This window comes from Microtus pennsylvanicus, chromosome X, assembly GCF_037038515.1.
Source record: "Microtus pennsylvanicus isolate mMicPen1 chromosome X, mMicPen1.hap1, whole genome shotgun sequence".
Lineage (NCBI taxonomy): Eukaryota > Metazoa > Chordata > Mammalia > Rodentia > Cricetidae > Microtus > Microtus pennsylvanicus.
In genome coordinates, this window is record NC_134601.1 from 31,969,487 (window position 1) to 31,994,271 (window position 24,785).

The following is a 24,785-nucleotide window of genomic DNA, read 5'->3' on the forward strand; positions in this document are numbered from 1 at the left end:
GGACTGATTTCTGCCCTCTTTCTTTAGCTTGAGTAATTCACTTTGTCAAAATAATATTAACATGAACATAACAGAAGTTAAGAAATTTTTATTTTATTATACCCAAAAGGAAAAATATTTGAAAGACTTTGTAGCTTTATGGCACTGCTGTACCCTACAATGAAATGTTACTTTGAAAAGTGAAGAAAGAGTAGAGTACTTTTCTTTTGCCAGTAAAATGTCAAATGTTGCAAACCAACGTGAGATTCAGGGGGTTTAGGAGCTTTGCAGATTTTTAAAGCATAGTTTCCAAATAACCCTCCATTTTTTAGTAATACTTTGTAAAATGCATATTTCCTTCTTTTAACTCAGGAGCTCTAGAACAACATTAAATCTTTGTTGAAATATTTAAAATTTAAGCCTCTAGATGCTCAATATTTACCGTCTGCATTTTTAAGTGGAAAATAGCACTTTAGTATTATAAAAATTTCCCATTAATGTGTCATTTACATCCATGAATTTAGTTATCACTTTACACATGTCATAAGAGACTGAATTTTGTCGTGTTGTGGTGGTGCAAGCATTTAATCCCAGCACTTGAAAGGCAGAGACAGGCAAATCTCTGTGAGTTTGAAGCCAGCATGGTCTATAAGAGCTGGTTCCAGGACAGCCAGGACTCCAAAAAAATACCCTAGAGAAACCCTATCTTGAAAAACTAGAGAGAGAAAGAGAGGGGGAGGGAAGGAGGGAGGGAGGGAGGGAGGGAGGGAGGGAGGGAGGGAGGGAGGGAGGGAGGGAGGGAGGGAGGAAAGGAGGAAGGGGGGCTCAATTTTTAAATTAGTACAATTAATGGGAAGCAAGAAAGGAGTGATGTTTTATTCCTCTACAATTTAGTGCTAAAGTAGCTAAAAATAGGTTAGCATAAATGATTGCAAAAGTGTACTAGTAGGTCTGAGAGTATTTTCCTTGCTTTTCCCCCCAGACTCCTTTGCCTGAAATAGGAAGGCGGGTGAGAGTGAATAAATACCAAAAGTCTGTTGGCTGGAGATACAGTGTGAGTACTAAACATCTTCATTAGCAACTCCAGAGGCTGTCCTTTAATTTTAGGCTTCAGTTCATCATTTTGTCTATATTGGGTCCCTCCAAAATGCTCCTGCTGGAAAGGATAACGTGTATATCTTCTACTGTTCATATAGATTCAGTCATCATAGTTGAACACTAACATCTGTCAAAGAAGAGGAGGGCCTAGAAGAAATGTTCCTTTGCATGCTAAATTATCGGCTGCAGGGCAAACTTGAGTGTATCTACAGAGTATAGAAGCTTCTCATTAGCTAGCAACAGAGGAAGAGTTGACTGTACCGAGTATAACTTTTCTCCTAAAATTGACCTTAGCAAACTCCTTTTTACATGTTGCACGTCTTCTTTAGAGTGAATAACTGTTGTTCAGTTATACTGATCACAGACATCATTGTATATGATCCAAATTCTGCCTATCTACTCTGTATATTACAAAGTCAATATACAAAGTAAAAAGCCATCAGGGTGCTATCCTAACACTCTTCAGATATTTGTCCACAATACTTTAACACAAAAAGGAGTGTCAAATACTTTCATCTTGTAGAATTTTTGAGATGCTCCTTAACCCATGACCACTGGCTTTAGAATAAGTTCATACACACAGAAGTATAGTTTTCAAAAGACCTTAGTTTTCTATCAAAATATTATATGCACATAAAACCAAAATTATTATTCATATAAATATGAATCCTTGATTAATTTTTCTAGTTTTCTCTCCTGCAGTCAAATAAATAAGGTTCATATATTTTTGGCTTTTATGCCTTAATAAATATAGTGTCGCGTACATTAAAAATAACCCCTTCTACTAATACAAACAAGCACATTTAGAATCTTTCTAGGTATATGAAAAATCCATTGCAAAATACCTTCATGATTTATCTGTTACACAACAGGCTTATTTTGTTTATAATGTGTCATAACAGTACAAATATATTCAGAGGAAGCAGCTGTAACTGGCTTTGGTAGATCAAAAACCCACTAAACAAACGGAATGAAAACTAAAATTATTTGACCAATTGTGTTTTCCTCAGAAGTGTATATTAATGAAAAAATTTTAAAGTCTCCAAGACCTTTCTGGTATTCTTTCCATATAAAAAAGGGATTTTGCTTGTAGCATTGGTGAATTTACAAAGGAAATTCTGGCATCCTTGAGCTGCCTTCTGACAAAAAGCAGGGGATCCAGGCCAGTCTGGGATCAACTGGCAAGGAGCCAGGAAACACTGTAGCATCATATTACTGGGAGATGTGTGAGAGTTTTAAATTACCCACTTGGCCTGATGGATATTATGTACTTGTGTGTTTCTTACAAGCTCAACTTCCCGTTAATTGAGAGTGGCAAACACACTAATGCTTTCCAAACATATCTGATCTTCATTTATTTGTTTTGGGAGAGTTTACATTTATGTGGGAAGCCCACTCTTGGAAGTTTTATTTTTTTAAGTCATGTATTTTGAATTCTGTGATTATGTTTTAGTAAAGGAACATCGTTGCTAGCTAATCAGTTAGCATCTCTAAATCAGCTTGATTATTTTAGCTAAAATGTGTGTTAGTTGCACATACACAGATCTTCTGTGAAGACAGGGATATGTTCCTGGTTTCTACTGTATTTTCTAAGTAAAGGGAACCTTGGGATGAAAAAGTGGATAAAAAGAGATGTATTAGTAATACACTAAGTACTTGCTCTTTTCTGACGAAGTTTAACTTATCTTTTTGATAGTTGTCTTTTGAAATTATGCTTCTCACCTTAATGATCTCACCTAACTAGGTGGAATTCAGATATCAATAAATTGGTAATTCTTGAAAAGAGTACTTCAACATCCCCTGAGCACCAGAACCATATCTCAACTCTTCATAATTTTATAGTGCCACCAAAGGATGTAGAAGTATTCATTTCTGTAGATAAATGTGCTTTATGTGTTGATTAAAATTACAAAAGAAAAATATGCAGTGGCTTAGATTCAAATAAATACCACATATACTATCTATAACTTGTGTGTATCATATGTTGCATATATGCATTGTGTATTTTTCCGTTCAGTCTCTAACTAGTCTGTTAGCATGCATAATTCTGACAGAATGTGTACTACAACTTTTTAACACGAATCTGTGAAAATAATTAGTGAGAGTAGATCATTACTTGTTTTATAGACATAATGTACTACTGTTATGATTAGAAAAACTAATTTTTTTTATAAACTTACTTGACAAGATTAAAATCAAATGAACTCATACCTTTAAAATGTATTAAAGGATAGTCACAACATTTTGCAACTAGCTCTATAAATGTAAAAGAAAAATTCTGACTATAAATAGATCAAACATTTAACCACGAGAGCTATAAAGTGCTTTACAAAGTATAAAATGCTTAGAAAATAACATAAAGGCAAATACTTGTGATTGATTTTGATTTGATGATGAATCTTTACATATGATACCAAAACTACTAAAACTAAAACAATAATAAGTTGAACTTTTTCAAAAGTAAAAATCTGTGTGCTCCAAAGAAAGCGTGAAAGTTTAAGGCACCTCGGAGAATTGGTGAAGATACTTATAAATCCACTATCTAATAAAAAATTTATATCTAGAATATCTAAAAAATAGCTTACACTTATATAATGGAAAGCCAACCCAACATTTAAACATACAAAGAATTTTTTTATTTCAGTATTTTGCAACACACACGCTAACAGGAAATTGATAAGATAATCTGAAACCAGTTCTCACCAGGGGATTATAACTCAAAATTACATGCTACTATAATGTCACTCTCAAAGAACAGATGTAAGAACTTTGGGTTCATGTACAACGATCAGAACTTCTTATATATGTCATGTTGGTACGGTAAAGTGATGCACTTGCTGTTGAAAATGAGTTTGGCATTTCATCATAGTATTAAACATACTAGATTCACCGGAATGAAATGAAAACTTTTACATTAAATTTCATGTTAATGTTCATAGAAACATTATTCATGGTACCCAGAAGGTAGAAATAACCAATGTGCCCATCATTTGATTGATTATAAACCAAAATAAATGAAGTACTAATATTTTATGAACGGATATTTCACATATAAACCTCAGAAATAGCTAGTGTGATGTGACTACATATTAAAAATTTTCTTTTATGTACTTTGGATAGAATGTAAATTAGTGGTTTCTCAAAACTAAGATGACTGTGGTAGAATTGGGGTCAGGCTATGAACCAAAGTTCATAGAGCTTCATTTTAGAGGAAAATTATTCTGTGATTGACTGCAATAATACATACATACACACACACACATATATGTCACTAAAACAATTAGAAGTTCCATTTTAAGTGACTTAAGTCTATATTATGTGAGTTGCCTCTCAAAAAAATTAGAAAAGAAATGAAACCACTCATTGGATACTTTCTCATGATGTAGTGCTGATTTTCAAGGGACACATTTTAAGAACTTCTGAATTAAAAGATCCTTAGTTTACTCTTTCTTTTTGCTCCTAAATTGTAATTTTATCAGATATTTCCATCACTGTTCATTCTTGATATCTTATTTTCAATTACTACAGAATATACTTTTACTATAAGATTTTCTTTTATAAATATATTGCACTTTTGAGACAAACTGCTACCAGTTTGCTTAGCTTCAAACTTTGTTGTCTGGTTTTACTGTTTAGGATGAAGAGGAGGATCTCAGGACCGAACTCAATCTGCTGAGGAAGTACTCTTTCCACAAAAACATTGTGGCCTTCTATGGTGCCTTTTTCAAGCTGAGTCCCCCTGGCCACAGGCATCAACTTTGGGTGTGTTTTTCTTTGCCCTGGTTTTTTTTCTATAAGAAAAGTCAACACAGTGAAAGAGCTGAGATGTGATACTTGCTTTCTGACTAGAAAATTTAAGCCCTCAGCAGTTCAAGATAGCGTGGCAAAACGTATTCTGACTCCTTGGGACAGCATGATAAGAAATAAAAAGAATAACAAATGCCCGACTAGGAGCTTTCCAGTGGGATGGAGGAGGATACACATGAACACTGTTGATTTAACTTTCAGACTGGAAATGACAGCTTTGCTGGTTTTACTTTTTGCTGGTTTCCAGGTGACTTGATGGGCTAAAAACAATAAACAGATAAGGACAAATTTGATTTAGTACTTGACATGAACAAATAGCTATGTATTAGGTGCTTTGACATATGTGCACTTCTGCATAAATATTGCAAAATGGTTTGTTGATTTGCCATCATGGCTGGACTATTATAAATTCCATATCAAAAAATACAAATTTCAGTAACTAACTGCAAACTAGCCTAGCTAATCCCCTGGATTAGTTACTAGAATTTTTCCCATACTCTCTCCACTGTCTTAGACAATGAGTTTTAGTCAATGATAGCTTTAAAACGAGAATTTTGGACAAAACCTGGTGTAATGTCTTTTTTAAAATGATAACAAAAAGTTTTTAGGCTATTCCAGTGTCAATCAAAAGTCCTACTACATTCTACAGAATGGATTTTGGGAATTAAGGCAATTGTTGCTGGAAAAATGTTTACAGCAACACATTCCAATGAAATTCAAACTTTAGCATGAATCTTGCATCATCTGGAGAATTTTCTATAACACCGAACGCTGGACCACCTTCACAGATTTTAAATTAAGTAGGTCTGAAAAGCCTGTGAAGTTTAGACTTTCTAGTAAGTTCACAGATGATGGTGGTGCTCCCAGATTACTACCAGAATTCTTAAAACCATCAAATTTAAAGATGTTCAAATTAACCCTCTTTTTCTCAGATGTCCGGCAATTTGAATTCTTTATTCTCTGACAATTGAGGTGGTAATCTTATTAAATATTGTTCCACAACTCTGTGGTTACCATATTTAATATTTGTTTGTATACTGTCTTTTTCATAAAATATTACAAAATTTAGCTTTCACACAATATGTAAAGTTATTAGAAATATTAACTCTTGTTATCAGATATATTCTGTTCATTCAGTCATTTTAACCCATTAAGAAATGAAAGTAAATCCAAGGTTAACAATGTGCTGCTGTGGAGTCTTTGCATATCAGGCAAACTTTTCTTTTATATACTCCTTCTTTTTCTCTCCAGTCAGCAGTCAGCCTTCTCCTCCTCACACACTTCTTTTCAAGGTCAGGGGCATTTGTTTGATATATATATATATATATATATATATAAATAAACTTAAATGATCTTCCTTCTAAATATCTCAAACTACAACCTACAAACATGAATTAGTTCAAACCCCAGCTGCTAATGAACCATTCAAATGTGGTTCTTGGTTTATCTACTTTCACAAATTCTCCTTCCACTGTTGAAAGTTTTAACAAATACAATACGCTATGCTTTTGTGGATCATCTGCAGATGGTGATGGAGCTATGTGCAGCAGGCTCAGTCACTGATGTAGTGCGGATGACAAGAAATCAGAGTTTAAAAGAAGATTGGATTGCTTACATCTGTCGAGAAATTCTTCAGGTGAGTATATAAATAATACTTAATTATAATAATTATAATAATCCCTGATCTTAAAAGAACCTAGCTATAAAACAAACAATCACACATATACACACACAAAGTTTTACATATATACATATACATAATATATATATATATATATATATATATACAGAATAAGACTAAGAATTTTAAATATAACCTGTGATAAGTAATTTCTTCAGAGATCCAAAAGTTCAAGTCATAGCCTTGAATGGCTCTCTGCGAGTTTCATGCTACTGTGTTCATCACATTGTGGGACTGACATTATGATTTAATTATTTTTAAGCATATCACTATTATCATAGATTAAGATGAAGTCTAGTCATGAAAAGTCAGGGTTCTGCAGTGTGGCCCCAAACCATTGCTGCCTTTTAAAAAGGCATATATTATCTTTGAAAACAGTCCCACATTTTCTTTTACATCTCACATTAAATTGGATGAAAGCAATGAGTTTCTTGGTCAGCCAACTTCAATTGGTGCTCAGTGCTTAACTCATTAGGGTCATCAAAAAAGGATATTAATAAAATGAAGAGTACCCCAACACTTTGGAATGGCATTCTTTCAATTTTGTTTGAATGTATTTGTGCTAACAATACAAATCATACACCAAGTTTAGACTTTAGTTTGTCACATGTTAGTTGTATGAACTTTAATCAGTTTCTTGATTTCCCCATGTCTCATTTCCCTTTTCCATAATATAGGAGGATAGCATATTCTCCAAAGAGATTCTGGGATAAGTTAGTGATGATTCCATTTAAACCATTAGCACCATGTCTGGCACAGAATAAAAGCTCAATAAAGTATTATTAATGCCCAACTAGTGTCTGGCATGATCTCACTTAAATGTAATAATGCATGCAATGTCATGGTTTAGCCAGGTCTTGGGGTTCTTTAAGTGCTGAATGGGCTGGAGCCAACAAGGTAAGCCAACACAAATTGTACACACTTTAAAATGAATTTCCATATTCGCTCAAATTCTAGGTCTACAGGACTCATCAGAACATATTTTGAACTAAACAAATATTTTGATAAAAAAATAGAAGAAGACAGTTAATAGTTAAAATGCCCATGTCCTTACTGTCATGGCTAGTCAGAAATATGGAGGCTATAAAGGAGGATAAAGTTTCCCAATCTATATAAATATTACTTTTTAGTGTTCTTTTTCTTTCATGAGTATTCTGATTTATTTTCCTTTCCTTATAGCCAAAAGCAGTATTTCTGGGAACTGGTTGTAGTCATTCCAGCCTAAAGAAAGAATTTTGTTTGAAAAACCAAATGTGGACCATTTTTCTTAACAAAAGATTTTTTTGCCCAAAATACTTAAAAGCAATCCTAGAAAACTGAAAAAATAATACGCATCTATATATTTACCTGACTTTTAAAATGTGTATGTATGTACAGGGCTTAGCTCACCTTCATGCACACCGAGTAATTCACCGGGACATCAAAGGCCAAAATGTGCTGCTGACTCATAACGCCGAAGTAAAATTAGGTAAGTTCATCCTTGCAAGGGCTAGGTGAGGAAGGATGTGAAGAAGAATGCCTTTGATCATAGCAGTGCCAATGTAGTATTTGGGTTTGCTTGAAACTTTGGCATGGAACTGACATGAAAGTAAAAGGGGCGTGCCCAATGAGTTCTTTGAAACTGCAAATAAACTAACTTTAAGTATAATAGACTTGTGTTTTTTGGTCATTTAGTGCTTTATGTTAGAGATAGCTCTCATACTTATTTCAGCGATTGAATTATGGCAGGTATTAACCATTTCAAAATACTCCTGCCCATATTTGAAGACTATGAAATAGCTTTCAATTGCTTAGACATAAATTTCTTATTTGTATTTATTCTTTGAAATTATATTGATCAGAAGTGATGTTGTAGCAATATAGAAACCAAATTCTGCATTTCCCATTTTCTTGCTAAATAAACAGAACCAGAGTAGAGATTTCGGTTATTAAGAATATTTATTGAATATTTGTAGAACAAATGAGAAAGCAATTGTGTGTTATTGAAATAACAGTAGTTTTGAGACAATGTACGATGCCTTATATGCATAAGCTACAAAACTAGCAACATAAACTACACAGATCACATTATCTCTTAAGCAAAGTACATGAAAATGACACCTATAGAAGCAGCACCAAGAAAGATACTGTAAAATGATAATAATTTCCATAATCTGTACCTTGTATCACTAGGAAAATACAAATTATTTCATTGTTGATGTTTCGTTTTTGTTGTTGTTGCTGCTGTTGTTTTGAGACAGAGCCTCTCTGTGTAGCTCTGACTGTCCTGGAGCTCACTCTTGGCTAGGTTAGCCTTGAACTCAAAGATACTCCTGCCTCAGTGTTCTGAGTGCTGGGATTAAAAGTGTGTACCACCACACCCAGCTTCATTGTTGAGTTTTCAATTTTACATTTTATCATAATTTTCTCTTTGCCTTTTTAAATCTTGTATTTACCATTATTTCTTCTAGATTTTCCACACTTGCTTTCCCTGCATATACGGGGTATATCGGTTTATGTCCTTCATAGGTCTTTCTTGGCCTTTGAGTTGGCTATTGGAGAGTGGGAATATTGAGCTATTGTGTAGAGAAATACTTTTTTTAAACTTTAGATAATGAGACCAATGGTCTTCAAAAATATTTGGAATAGTCCTTCCTCTTGTTAGATGCTCTCTGAAAGACTGCCTTAAAATATTAACTTTATTTCATTTTTCTTTGATTCTACTAAATTATTCAAGCTGCTTTTCAGTTATTTTGTTCACCATATTCCAGATTCCCAGAAACTATTATAAATTTGAAAATCTACTTCATATTTCATCTCTGTCTTATTGTTTTTGGAATTAGTAACCCAAGTCTACTTCAGCTCTTTTCTGTCTGTTTCTCAGGATACCATACTAAATATTTTCTTACAATGTATCCCACAGATGAATGAGAAACTGAACTTGTATAGCACAAAGCTAAGATATAGATAGTCTGGATAGTATTTGTACCTGATTCAGAAGATCTGGATACTTACTTAGCTTCTATCAGGAAGCTCATTTTTCCTTATCAGTGGGTTGGAGTTTCCGATGTCAAACATTACTAAGATGTGGCTCCTAGTGCTATTCATCCTCTAGCTTGGTGGCAGATCCGTATGCCATATGCCACATTTAGTAATCAGTGGAACTTTATTTTTAATATTCATGATAAACATTTATCCAAGCCTACATTAAATTTATAACAGCACTGTTGGGTCTCATTCCAACATAAATAGCAGCTAAAGCTCATTTCCCAGTATTCCTGGAGAAGACTTCATGGTAAAGTTTTCTGGGCCAGAAAGAAAATTTGTTATCCATTGTGGCTTTTGTATTGCCTTTCCAAGTTAAAGCAATAACTTACTGAGATTTGTGTTCCTGATTAATTCTTTTGACATATGTAGTGGATTTTGGCGTGAGTGCCCAAGTGAGCAGAACAAATGGAAGAAGAAACAGCTTCATTGGTACACCATACTGGATGGCGCCTGAGGTGATTCATTGTGATGAGGACCCAAGGCGCTCCTATGATTACAGAGTGAGTGTGCTACTTCAGACAGGGAGAATTCAAATTTGAAAAAAAATGTGGACTACATTTATCTTATTTGTGAAGATTGATTTTTAAATGTGGATGTATGTGTCTGTATGAGTGTATACACACATTTGTGTGCAAGGTCCATGGAGGACAGATACCAGCATGGAATGCCCTGTAGCTGGGGTTACAATGAGTTGTTAGCCAGGTGATCTGGAGTGCCAGGTGACTGTGAGTGCTGGGGTCTGAATCCTGCTCTTTGTGATTAAGCAACAAGTGCTCTTAACTACTGAACCATCTTTCTAGATCCAACTATGTCTATTTTAATGATAAAAGAATATAAAGTAGTTCTTCCTTTTAAATAACCTCTAATCAGGAATAGTAGTCTCTATTTCCTATATGTGGTTTCATAGTATGCATAAGAATAATATTGTCTAATAATGAAGGCAAAGTCGAACACTGGCACTTTTTCAGATTCAGGAGGGAATATCTAGCTCAAGTTGTTGGCAACTTCTTTATAAAAATATATTAGATGGCTTCATTTGGAGATTCAACTTCCAAGAGCAGAGGAATTTCTAAACTCAATAAAATGAAGCCAGGACTGGGGCCTCAAGACTGTAATCCCAACTACTTGGGCGGTAAAAGCAGGAATATTAGGCCTGCTTGAGCTACAAAATAAGTTTACGTTCAGCTTTGTGTCAAAATTAAGAGTGACGAGTAGAGTTGATGATGCTGGCCAGTAGGTCTAACATTCATAAGGCCCTATGCTTAATCACCAGCTTCACACATATAGAATAAGTATAAGACAAATAATTAATTTTTATAAGTAAAAATTAAAAATAATAATTTAATTGCTTAGTATACTGGAGAAAATCTTTGGCATTCGGCTCATCTCCAAAACCACAGAAAATCAGTGGAATAGAAAATTTAACAATTTGTGCTATATATTAAAATTTCAACTAAAATTTCAATTTGAAATGCACATATAAATATATGTATACAAACATATATTCCAAAAATTCAATATGGAAAAGCACAAAACTCCCCATTTGCTAAAAACTAGAAACCTCACTCACTTACCACATCATAAGTCTCCAAACAATTCACTGTGATCTCTCTCTGTAGTACTTAGGACTCAATACGTGAAATCAATTTACATTTTATCTCTTTGCCATTTCCTCCAATGTCCTTTGCTTGTTCTGTAAAGCAATTATTTACTGAGAGCCTATTGCATTTTCCGCACTACAGTGAGAGCTATGAAGACTACAGAAACAAAGTTTTTTTTTAACCCATTTACTGCAAGATATGGTAACTTATATCTGTCTAAATTTTACAGTCTTTCAAGTACTTTAACTTGGTTTTATTATTTAATCTGAAAATAATTGAAAGAAACCTTAAGTCTCTTAAAAAGCAAAGTTAAGGCATCTATAAACTGAGGCTCCAAAACTAGAGTATACTATTTTAAGAGTCAACCAGTATGGTGCCTTTTATTCTTTCCTATATACACATTTTATTTAAGTATGATATCTATGCTCATGCATCTGCATGCTGTGTGCATGTAAAAGCACATGGGTGGAGCTCAAAGGAAAACTTGTAGAAGTCAATTCTTTCCTTTCAACATATGGATCCTGATGAGTGAACTCAGGTCGGCAGGTTTGGAAGCTAATGTCTTTACCCACTGAACCATCTCACCAACCCCCTTTTTATACTTTGACAAACCAAATACAGCTGAACATGGTGAAGATAATTTATAAGTGCTTCATAATGTTTTGTAGGTTCAGTTGATTTTATCTCAGGAGCTAATGAAATACGTATTCAATAATTTATATAAAATATATCAGCAAATATAGTTTATATGTAGAATAATTTGTATGTGAATGTTTAACTCACAAATTATTAAATATAGCTATGTTTATTAAATATATGTACGTATGCTCATATACATATAGATATGTATGCATAAGAATCCTATGAAATGGGTATTATTAAAAAACATCCCTGCCTAAATGTTTTGGAGGTTCTTAATAGTAATTTCCCATTTTAATAGTAGGTTTCTTGCTATCATTTCTAGAGTGATGTGTGGTCTGTGGGAATCACTGCTATTGAAATGGCTGAAGGAGCTCCTCGTAAGTACAAATGTTTGATATAGTTAATCTATTTAAAAAATTGTGCAAGTGTATTGTACAAACCTGTATCTCTAAAAAATGATGCTAACACTTGGAACAGTAAGCTTTGATTGGCTATACATGTGACATCATGTACCAAACCATAAATGGTCGTGTTTTCAATAATGACCAAACACCATGGTTAAAAATCACCATATGTAAATATATGATGTATTTCTTATCATTTTATATTTCTTATGTCTTATCTTTTAATATCTACTTCTCTGTACATCTCTTCAAATTCAGAATGTGATAGTTGGCATTAGTTTTATTTTGAGTTTTATTTTAAGTAATGAAAAGGACTGAAGAGCAAACTCATAGGAGGACAGAAAAGTTTTGTTATAGGGGTTGTAAATGACAAGCTTCTTTAGAAAGATGAGTGAGGGCCAGGAGATTCTGAACTCACAAGCAGATAGACCGTTGCCTAGATAATTAATGAAAATTGCTTTAATCACAAGCAACTCTGGATAGCCTCCCTATCAAAAATTTCTCTTTCACTACTATCCTTTATTGCCTGGAGTATTTACTCTGCATGAAAACGATACTCATCAATTTAACTGAAGCAATTTTCTAGGTTATGATAATTATCATCTCAGAGGAAATAGTTTTCCAAAACCACAATTATCAGATGGTGTCTTCCAAGATTTAGGTAAGAAAATTATCATCCTTTGATCTTTTTTACATCAGGCTCTCCCAGAGAAACAGAGAAAAAAAAAGAGGAAAAACTTAGCAGGGAGAGGGTGCTTTAACAATAGAAAAACAGAACCTTTTGGAAAGCAGGAGCTTTTCTAGTTCTTCAAGTATAGGTGGGGACTTAAGCAATATGGGGGCTTTTTTCACTGAGGCTGGAAGATTTATAATAGCATTTAAACCTGTAACACCATAGATCACAAGTTGAAGAGATGTGCTTCTGAGCCTCTACCTTTTTTGTGACAGTGTGGATCTTCTGCTTGTTGCAAAGCAGAATGTGGACAAAAATTCCTCCTGAGTACCAGGCCAGTTTACTTTCATCTGAGCCATATATTTCCCTATTTTTGCATTCTCCCGGATATTGTGTAAATATTTTAATATTGTTGACCATTTTTCTATTAGCCATTTCTAATTGATTTGTTAGACCTGGTAATGGAGATATTGACTTAAAGTAATGTTTTTATTAAAACAAATTTTACTTTAAGTTGTTATACATTTATTTGTATCTGCTTATCTCTTAGTCTATCTAACAGGATATGTGAATGAACACTGAGACTTTGGAATGAGCAGTAGGCTCATACTTTCTAAGATATTGACTTAAAGTAATGTTTTTATTAAAACAAATTTTACTTTAAGTTGTTATACATTTATTTGTATCTGCTTATCTCTTAGTCTACTTAACAGGATATGTGGATGAACACTGAGACTTTGGAATGAGCAGTAGGCTCTGCAGTTACCCTTTTCTTACTTTCTAAATTCGTCTGTTTCCCTTAACAGCTCTGTGGAACCTTCAGCCTCTGGAAGCCCTTTTTGTTATTCTACGGGAATCTGCTCCCACAGTCAAATCCAGTGGATGGTAACATGAATTTCTTAAATATATTGATTTAATATTTTATAACAAAGTTTTCATTATTTTGTTTATTCTTGCTTCAACATTTTTGTTGGACAACATTTCCTGTATCTTAACTTGGATGTCTAAATAGCCAGTTTTCAGCAGGATATAAATGGTTACCTAGAAATATGTAGTATCCTCTATAATAATATATGGTGAGAATATTACAGTCTTTTCATTAATAGACATTTTCATCTGCTTCTATATCAATGAGGTGAAGCAATGGCACCCATAAGCAATATTTTTTCATGGTGCCTAGACATTCAGTGAAAATTCTGATATACAGCCCTATTGGTTGGCCCATTAAATTAAACATCCATAGACTTGAAGAACTCCTTCTGCATTGCTATAGACCAGGCAACCATGAGAATTCTGTTCTATGAAGCTGGTTAATCCAGTTAAAACTCTTGCACAAGATTACTAAGAGGTTGCAATTGTTATTTCTTTGCTGGCATTTTTTTTCTGAACTTAATTCTTTCCATATATGTAAGCTTTTGGACTGTATCTCTTTTCATGTGCTATTTTACAAGCTTAGTTTGTCCTATTTATCAATACCTTGTTTTGAAATCATAGTGAAGCTTCTGTGGCTAGAATTGTATATAGTACGGGAAACATTCACCTCCAGAGAATGAATGTCAGAATCATATGACCAGTATACGCTCCCTGACAACATATGCCACATCAATCTTTTAATTGCCATCTTATTACATGACCTTCACCATGTACATGCTGCCAAATTCATTGAAATTTCTATTGAGTATAAAAGTCTGTTTACTCGACTCCTGTTTCTGAAGTTTAAATGAACTCATTGTAGAACGTATATTGTTAAGACATGGAATATTTGCTAACTGAAAGACAAATAGATCTAACATGTCTTTCAGAACATTTGGCCTTGAAAGTAGCACAGTAGTAGGATAGGAACAGTGCAGCAGGTGACAATGTCTTTTCTCTGTATGCTTCATTTATTTCAGGTCCCGTAAGTTCCACAATTTCATGGAAAAGTGCATGATCAAAAATTTCCTATTTCGTCCTACATCTGAAAATATGCTTCATCACCCATTCGTTGAGAATATTAAAAATGAACGGCACGTTGTGGAGTCCTTGACAAAGCATCTTACTGGGATCATTAAAAAGAGACAGAGTAAAGGTAGAGATGGCAAAGTTTTGTATCATTCAGATAAGAGAGGATCTTACATTTATTGGCTGACTTTAGTTTCATATTTGTTTAAGAATTTAGTTATTGGAACCTAGAGAGGTGGTTCAGCAGGCAAAAGGTCCTGAGGTCAGTTCCCAGAATCCATGTCAGGTTGCTCATAACCAACTTCAACTCCACCTCAAGTAGATCTGACACACCCGTGCTCTGTACGCACCCACACTTACATGCACTTACGCACACACACATATAAAAACTTAGTCTGAAAGTGAAAAACCCAGAGCAATTAGACATTTAGGTTTTTCAATGTTGCATGTCACTAGTTCATATAATTACCTCTTTTGTGAGCATTTATCTATGAAGTTATTAATTTTTCCTACCATACATATTAAGTATTCATATTTACAAGGCTTAAGCCTCAAATTCAAATAGAATATTGTATTATGGCTATACTATTTTAAGTAAACTGTAAACTAAAGAAATTAAATCAACTCTTGAGAAATAAATGTGCTCATAATTACAAATTTAATGAATTAGTTGTGAAATAATTTGTATATATCATGTGAAGTTAATTTTATGTTCAAATCACAAAATATCAGATAAAATTTAAGAAGATAATTTATGTACCCAAAGGTAATCTTGTACCTATTGATGCCAACAGGTGACATTGTTTTAGTGAGTGTAGAAGAAAATACTCAGAAATCTCCAATTTTATATTTTCTAGAATTAGGGGCCATAGACAGTGTCCAGAGTAACTATGGAGTGGAAAACGGGGAACTTGAGAAGGGTAGAAAGCATGCTAAGATCTAATCAACAGTGGGAGTTACTGCAGTATTGCTTGTCCCATCTACAAAATTATGTGTCCTTTTTCCAAATGGGGAGCTACAGGGTTCTTTATGCTCCTCTGATACTGGAGTTATTGGGTCCAGCATCAAACAGGTCAGCGCTTCTCAAACTGCTAAAGGAACATCAGCCATAATTTGATGAAATCTAGACTTATAAGATTTCAAAGAAATGTTACTTACAGGAAAGTCCCATTTATTTGGAGATTACTCTAGAAATGTAATTAGAGCTATCCTAAGCGATTTAACACAGGGAACTTAAAGAAAACTCTTCCATTTGTAAGACTCTACATTTTGGTAGTAACAGCGCAGCTGACAGGAATGAAGCTGAATGTGTTATGTTAGGTATAAAACAAGCAAGGCTGACTGAGAGCCCTGCATGAAGAACTCCCCTCAGTCAAGGTGGTTACCTGAGTGAAAAGCACTTCAACAACTTCAGGGGCAGCCAACGTGTCTATGCCACTATGGGCTTGGGATCATACACATACATAGTTAAGCCTCTTTCGGAGCAGACTCGGAGCAGTGTTCATATATTCATGGCCCTACAGGTCAAACCTACACCAGAAAGTTGTTCTTGTTCCTCCCATCCCCTTTATTCCATTTTTCCTTTTACCTCTTTAGAACTGCAGCAATCATATTGCCAAAATATTTCCTTCTTTATGTTTAGAAAAACCAATGTCTGAAATATCTCTACTGTGTTTCAAAAGTATACTTTGAAAATTGGTATCAACAGCCAAGTATGTTTGAGGAGCTGTCTTATTTGTTGTATTCCTTTTGGTTTGAATGCACTCTACATCGTGAGCCTTAGAATCTGGTAGGCAACTAAGTAGAGTCACACACTGGTTATGCATCATTTCCTGTTCTCTTTTTCATGTTAAGGCATACCCCTGGTCTTCGAGAGAGAAGCAGATATTAAGAAGCAGTGCACCACAGAGAGATTCAGGTGTGTTGGGAAAACTAAATATGTAATCAGATAGCAGCATGTTACCTAAGAAAATAGATTTGATACTATTGCTTTCTGCTCAAGACAACTTAATCCTTTCTGGTATAAAACAAACAAGCAAAAACACAGCATACTTCTGCTCTATGAGCTGTTGTGTGAAAATGTTGAGAATTTGTGTTACTATTCCAAAACGACTTCATACATTATCAATAGAATGATCATGTAGAATACCAACCTACCCTAAGGATTTAATCCATTAGCACTATATATATTTCCTGCAGACTATTTCAGACATTGCAGGAATTAGTCCAGAATTCTTTGTTATCTTTGTGGAGGGGGGGGGCTGTATCTTTTAAAAACTAAATCAATTCTCATGCATGACCTAGTTCTTCTGAACACTCTCTGTAAATGACAGTCATCTGCATTTTTATTTTAGAGGACCTTCTTGCACTCATGAACTTCTGAAAATGCCAACTAGCAGCAGATGCAGACCACTTAGAGTCCTGCATGGAGAACCCTCTCAGCCAAGGTGGTTACCGGATCAAGAAGAGCCACAACTCCAAGCCCTTCAGCAACTGCATGGAGCAGCCGGAGGGTTCATGCCTCTACATGCTCAGGACAATCCACCCTTACAGAAGCAGGCACAGGCACCACAGTGCCTACATGGGGCAGCTCAGGTGTTCATGCCACTACAGGCTCAGGTTAAAGCTAAGATATCTACACCTCTATTCAAGCAGATTCAAGCACCTCCCCGACTAAAGAGCGCAGCCCGGGTGCTCATGCCACTCCCTACTCAGGATAAAGAACCTAGTCCTCTAGAGGTACAGGCTCCCATAACTAATGAACAGCAGGCCCAGTCTGAGCCCTTAGAAACAGGAGAGGCTAAAGATTTGGACCAGGTGCCAGAAGAATTTCAGGGGCAAGATAGGGCATCCGAACAGCAAGGGCAGGGCCAGGGTGCTGATCAACAGCAGAGGCAGAATCAGGTCCCAGAAGAGCATCTGGACCAGAACAGGGCACCTGAGCAGCCAGAGGTGCGAGAACAGGCTGTCGAGCCCCCACAAGCTGAAATTGAGGATAAGGAACCTGAGGTACTCCAAGTACATGCCCAGGTGTTCCTGCCTTTATTGTCACAGAACCATCATGTGCTCTTGCCTCTTCACTTGGATACACAGCTGCTAATTCCAGTAGGGGAACAAAATGAAGAGGCACCTCCAGCACAGTCCTGGGCTCTGGAGGCCTCACAGGCTGTTGGAGCAGTTCAAGCACTGATAGAGGGACTATCAAGGGACTTGCTTCGAGCACCAAATGCTTATATCTCAAAACCACTTGGTCCACTGCAAATCTTGATGGAGAATTTGTCATCAAATGAGTTTTACACTCAACCAGAACAGACAAGGAAGAAAAAGTCAAAAGTTTCTAGTCTAAAGCAAGCACTGGCCAAAAGACTGTCACCCAAGAGGTTCAGGGCAAAGTCCTTATGGAGAATTGAGGAGTTTGACCTTTCCGATTTAGAAGCCAGCAGGAGACGGCGCCAGCGTAGATGGGAGGACATCTTTAATCAGCATGAAGAGGAATTGAGACAAGTTGAAAATGTAAGAGATTTTGATATTTTTCCTGAGTGAAAACTATTAAGAAAATGTACTAGTTAATGCTTACGTATTTCCTCTGTGACGCACAATTCCATTGTGCTTCTACCAAAGATTTACTAATCTGCACTTCAAAGGAATCATTCTGAAATCTCCAGATAATTGTGATCCAAAGAGGAAAAAGTGCTTTACTAATACAAGTAATGGCTTAATGTATCTCTACAGGAGTTGCACCTTCGTTATTAGGTGTTTGGTTTGCTTTTACCAGTTACTCCCTTAACCAGTAAAGGGATGGCATACAAACACTTAATTATTTGACTCTTGAAACATTTCTAATTTAAAATTCCAGACTTGCCTCCTTTTTTATCCCTCTAAGATGTAACTTTCTGGGACTAGAGAGATGGCTCAGAAGATAAGAGAATTTGCAGCTTCTGCAGAGGACATAAGTTTAGTTTCCAGAATCCTACATGGCAGCCCTTGACTGTCTGTAACTTGTCTTCCATGGGCTTCTGCACATATATGGTGCAAATGAATTGAAATAGGCACATACATATAAATAAAAATAAGCAATTTTCTTTTAATCTGAAGTTGCTTATTTGTTATTTCTTGCCATAGAATGCTGGACAGTGCTACTTGTGTGAACTGCATTTGTTTGTGCTTTTGGACTTTTAAATTAAGATAAGAGCAAAAAGTCAGGGCTAGAGAGATGAATCAAAAAATAAGAGTACTTACTCATTCAGAGGACTCAGGTTCAGTTCCCAGGACCACGTGACATCTAACAATGATCAATAATTCCAGTTCTAGAGGACCTGATACCTTCTTCTGTTCTGTGCACTGTGCATACATGGTACACAGACATACATGTTGGCAAAAATACATACACAAATAAAACTCCTATACGTAGGTGGATAAAATTTGACAGGCTTTGTTAATTTTATCTGGCAATAATAATCTGATAATGAGTAATTTGTAGGTTTCATAAGCGAATTAGGTCAGGAAAAATTAGGAGAACAGTTATTTTCTAATAATTTTCAGTATTCATTTATAAAAAAGGAATTATTATATGAAGATTAAACAGTTAACCACATCCACTTAAATAATAACTGATGTATTAATTACAAATTAACCTTGCCTGAGTATCTAAATAAGTAATTGTTTAGTGTGTGCACGCTAAATCAGTTAAACAGTTGGTAATTCTCTGGCATATTTACATGAGAAAAGACTTTAAAAAGCAAAGAAAGAATGGCTCAAAAGCAGAAATGAATGCATCACATCCAGAATATAAAGAGATAGAAATCACAGGCAGAAGGGGAGATAGGAGTCTGAAATGAAGGCATCTAACATGCTAATGAAAATTCTCAATGAGCTCTCTTAACCAGTTAGAGAGAGCTAATGGAATTTGCATCAGTGAACAAGACTTGATTTGATCCTGAAAATATTAGGAGCAGAGAACATATTTACAATCATTATTTTGGATTTATATATATTTAGATATATAACATACATAGGTATGTATGTCTATGTATGTATGAGAAGCCATTTCAAGATGTAAATAAGTCAGTGAGTAATTGTTGCCATCCTATGAACCTAGGTTCCTACATAGGCATTCATATCTTTATATGCATTTCTTAAGAACAAGCGAAAGGAAATAAAATCCTTCATACTAAGGATAAAGTCACAATCCAATTTAAAGTGAAATTTAATTGGAATTTAAAGACATGTCTGAGTGCTTTGCTGTACTAGTAAGAAAAATGCATACATTTTCCTTGTAATTGGATGAGATAATGGCGGTTGATACATTTGATTGAACAATTTCTTAGCTCTGAGAGCTTAATTTAGGAGGAATCTTTGCAACTCAGGACTAAATGTTGAAGTTAATATAGCAGCTCAACAAATGTGCAAGTTAGCTTGTGATTATATGCTAATCAAGTGTTAAATCAGATTCATAATTTGGATCTCATAGATAAGCTTCGAGAAGGCAGCAGTTCAGCTGAAATCTATGCAGATGTGTGTGCAAATGCAGTTAGTAGGTAATCGGCACCTTTCCTCGGCTTGAAAAGGGATCCTTAAGCAAAAGCTGTTAGAAGCTGCGCATTTAAAAAATTTTTAAATATTAGCAAATCATTCATCCTGGTAACAAATTAAGATGATTCTGTCATCCTATCACTTGCACTCCTGTGGTCATTTAAACATTTCTATGATTTTGGTTTCAAAGGATAAAGAAGATGACTCATCAGACAATGATGAAGTGTTTCATTCAGTTCAGGCTGAAGTCCAAATAGAACCATACGCTGCAAATCCTACAGGAAATGAGGTAAATTTCTCAATATGAGTTGTTAGGATATTAATAAGTACCTAGAAAAGTGCCTCTTAAACTTAGTGTTCTCAGGATCCCTTTATAATCTTCAATATTGAGAATTCCGTAAAGCTTTTTCATTATGTCATTCACTATCTAACTTGCTGAAAAATAAAACTGAAAAGGTATAAATACATTTAACATGATAAATAAATATAAAGGAATAGTATTTATCTTTCCCAAAATATTATTATAGGGATGTCATTGTCTCATATTTTCAGATGCTTTTAATCTGTCTTGCTTAATAGAAAACATCTGTATGTTCATATCTACTTCATAATTCAATCTGTGGCCATATGGTGTTTTGCCTGAGATATATGTATAAGAGCTGGCTTGTTACTTATAGAAGGTTAGAAGGGGGGGCGGTTTTGGATAAAATTTTCAGATAATTGTGACTGTTGGAGATTTTCCTTCAGATACTTATGCATATTCTTTGGTAACACAGCCAAACTAGACAAACAGAATCTAAAGTCATATTCATAAAATTGTATACAAGTAATGATATTAAAATCCATTGCCCTGTCTTGTACTATGAATAGATATTTCACTTATGCATTATTTCTAAATTCATGTATTCATCAATTGGAAAATATTAGTTCACTGTGTATACAGATTCTCCCAAATGTTTACATTCTGTTTTACAATATCAAAGCAGTACTTTTGAACATCACTACCAATTGTACCATAAATGTAACTGAGTATTCATAAGCTGTCAAGTACTCGGGAACAGATACTAATTTACAATTTCTACTTATCCCTTAAAAGCTCATGTTTTTATAATTGCTGCCAAATTGCATCACTTTGATTTTTTTCTTAAGTTTGCAGATGTAATTCATTTAAAATATCTAGCACATGCACAAAGTTCAAGTAAGAAGGCTTTTCAATGTTTTTAAAAATAGAACATTTTCTATCAAAATGTTAGTAACCGCATGCCATCCTTTACCTTGATTGTGTCTGTTCCTGGTACGCTCTTTGTCACAAATAGCGGCTCAGTTAACCTATGATTCTTTTTCTCACAGAAGAGAAATTAGATGATTACATGTGAGGGTGACTTCTCTTTTGATGATCACGTCAAATAATACAGAATTCATAACCCACATTTGTGAGACTGGGGTTGTGAGCTTTCTTTTTAAACAGACATAGTAGCATTATCAGACTTGCATTCCTAACAGCCAACATTACAAATTCATTTTGATCACTGAAGTGTACTATGAAATTTTTCAAGACTCTTGATTGACGAGTCAAGATTACTTTTTTGTGAATACTAACTATTTACAGAAGGAAGATAGTGAGGCTGTGTCAGTTAACGAGAACAGTCACTAATGTCTTCCCTGCTGCCTTAGCACATGGCTTTGCTCCTATTCCCAGCTGGTAGTTAGTACCTTCAGCTTGACACTAAGCAAGATATGCAATGAAAAAGTAATGTTTGCTTTGGAACGTATTGTGTCTTAATATATGCAATTCTTACTAATTTTTTTTCTGTTTCCCATTTTTCATACCAAAGAATGTCAAGCCATATTAAGCCTTGCTTTTCATTTTTTACCATTATATACATTTGGTGATTTTTGACATTTCTTTTAATAAGTATTGCTTAGTTTCTTGACTTGGCTGCAGTGGCATTACATATTTGTAGTCTCAGCTATAGAGAGGCAGAAGCAAGAGGATCATTTGAGCTTGGAAATTTTAGGGTAGCCTGTGGAACATAGGGACCTAATATCAAACAAAAATAAAAAATAATCCTCCAAAAACCACAGAGAAACCCTGTCTCGAAAAAAAAAAACAAAAAAAAATAAAAATAATCTTTGAATAAAATAGAAACTTTCTGAGATCAACTTCATAAGAGAACTAGAATTGACCAGGATAGCCAATTATCTAAACTGAAATTAGAAAACATTTTTCAGAAAGATGATAATCATGAATACTGTAAAACATCTGGTTGTATTTGGAACTGCATGTTAGCCAAATATAAAAGACAGATCACCAGTCTGTCTGTTGCAGTACAAGGGCAACATTGAAAAGTCACTTCGTAGGACAAACTAATGTATGAAAACTAAGTACAGCTTCTAGGAATTAGAGAAAAATTATTTTTTTAAAGTGTAACATGATGCAATTTTCTCCCTAAATAGTATAGTGACTTTCTTATTGCTTGTTCGAATTGCCTTTGGGGGGCAGAACAGAAAATTGCTGGGAGTAAAAACAGTGATTTAAAACTAAATGAGACAAGACAAGAGATTATGGATCTGCCTGCTATTGCTAACAGAAAACAATTCTACCTCATTGATGTAAGCTAACATTGTATGTGCTCTTTTTTGAGTATTTTACTATGTCAAATGAGTGTATGGATCTAAAAACCCAAAATAATTTACTTAGTGACAAAAAGTATTTGAAACACTTCTTATGACATACTTTCTCAAAGAAACTATAATGTATTTTCTGTGTGAAATCTAGAGTTAGTTTGGATGGACATGATTTTGAACTTAAATTCTTAATTTTTGTTTGCAAACTTAACTGGTTTTAGAATTTATGGTCAAGTACTTTCATTAAACTATTGATTGCATTATGTCTTTAAGGCTCAAGAGAGCTCTGCTTCTAGGCCTGGCAACCGGAATCGTACACATCGTGTGACATTTTCCTCAAGGTATGTATTTCTGTTTGCAAATTACTTGTGAGTAACTGTGAAATCAAAAACAAAATTTTGAAATTAATTTCCGCGTGAAGTCAAAACTAAATTATCACTCACATCATGACAGTTTGCCAAAATTGGCTTACATTTAAAACCTCGCTGCAGTGATCCATTAACAGCTTTCATAGTCTAGTTCATTTGATTTAATTCAATAATTACCTAACAATTTTGAAAATAATTTATTTGATATGATTCATTTAGCAGTAGGATTTAAGAAGTGTCAGGTGTGTTTTTTTAAATGTACAATACAATAAAACAAATTATTCATAAGTGCAGAAACTAATAGAAAATAGGAATAGGAAAGCCTCAAAGTGTTCTGTGGTCAAAATGAATCATTGTCAGATAAATAAGATGACATATGCATCATAGAAACTATTCATTGTAGTTTTCATCTTTGTAGTATTGCTGGTTTCAGTAATTTTCAAAGATTATGTTCCATAAGTCAGTTGTTCTGTGCTATGCATTATACATGAAAGATAATTTCTAAAATGGACTAAACACACAATGAATAGGCCATAGCCTATGTTCATTCAGTCAAACATTCAGCAAATATGTATTAATCATTCTTTATATTAAAGCTATTAGACAGGACCGGCAAGGTAGTTTGCTGGGTAAAAGCACATTGTATCAAGCCTATTGGCCCGAGTTCAGCTCTCACAACCCACACAAAGAAGAGAACCAACTTCCACAATTTGTCCCTATGACTTCCACATAGGTGACATGACATGTTTGTAATTCTAGGTGCATGTAGACACAAGCACACAAACACACACACACACACACACACACACACACACACACACACTGATAAACGTATCTCATAATCAGTGTTCCAAACAATTTTTTTCTCTAAGTAAATTAATTTGGATTTTCCTAAGTATATACTCACCATGTAATATAGTAAAACTTTGAAGAAAAAACAATACAAATAATATTAAAGATACTGCGCAGTACAGACAGATGGCAGAGTTCATGTATGATAAGCATAGACATACACCATTGTTTTGTAATCTTGTGACTTTATGTTTTCACAAGAAACCTGAGAGAGAAACTTGCAAAAATTAAGTCAGATTGAGAGCTCTTTTTCTCTCCAGTCAATGTCTGAGTTACCATGCTTCTAACCTCAAAGAGAAGAAATGAGGTTAGTTTTGAAAAAATTGTTAGTGCCCTTGGATATGATTTTAATACAATTCAGTATATAAAATTTAAACTTGATGTCAACTTGAGAGTGATCAGTAACTTTACAAATAGATTTTTAATTTATTAATAACAAATGCATTTCCTCAAAGTATATTTAAATTTGTAAAATGCATAAACTATAATGAACTCACAAACAAAAATAAATTCATAAAATTACTGTAAATGAACCTTGAGTTATTCCTGAAA

General features: G+C 34.5%; 1 protein-coding gene across 1 annotated transcript in view; it reads left to right on the plus strand.

Annotated features, from left to right (window-relative positions):
* Positions 1–24,785, plus strand: part of Nrk (Nik related kinase) — a 99,613-nt gene that overhangs the window by 43,764 nt on the left and 31,064 nt on the right. The window contains exons 4-16 of the mRNA XM_075956883.1: positions 962–1,033; positions 4,714–4,839; positions 6,410–6,520; positions 7,943–8,033; positions 9,962–10,092; positions 12,158–12,212; positions 13,719–13,797; positions 14,805–14,980; positions 16,708–16,771; positions 17,208–17,472; positions 17,509–18,366; positions 20,576–20,674; positions 23,287–23,354. Of these exons, the coding sequence (XP_075812998.1) occupies positions 962–1,033; positions 4,714–4,839; positions 6,410–6,520; positions 7,943–8,033; positions 9,962–10,092; positions 12,158–12,212; positions 13,719–13,797; positions 14,805–14,980; positions 16,708–16,771; positions 17,208–17,472; positions 17,509–18,366; positions 20,576–20,674; positions 23,287–23,354 (2,195 nt within the window). The remainder of the gene's footprint in view (positions 1–961; positions 1,034–4,713; positions 4,840–6,409; positions 6,521–7,942; positions 8,034–9,961; positions 10,093–12,157; positions 12,213–13,718; positions 13,798–14,804; positions 14,981–16,707; positions 16,772–17,207; positions 17,473–17,508; positions 18,367–20,575; positions 20,675–23,286; positions 23,355–24,785) is intronic.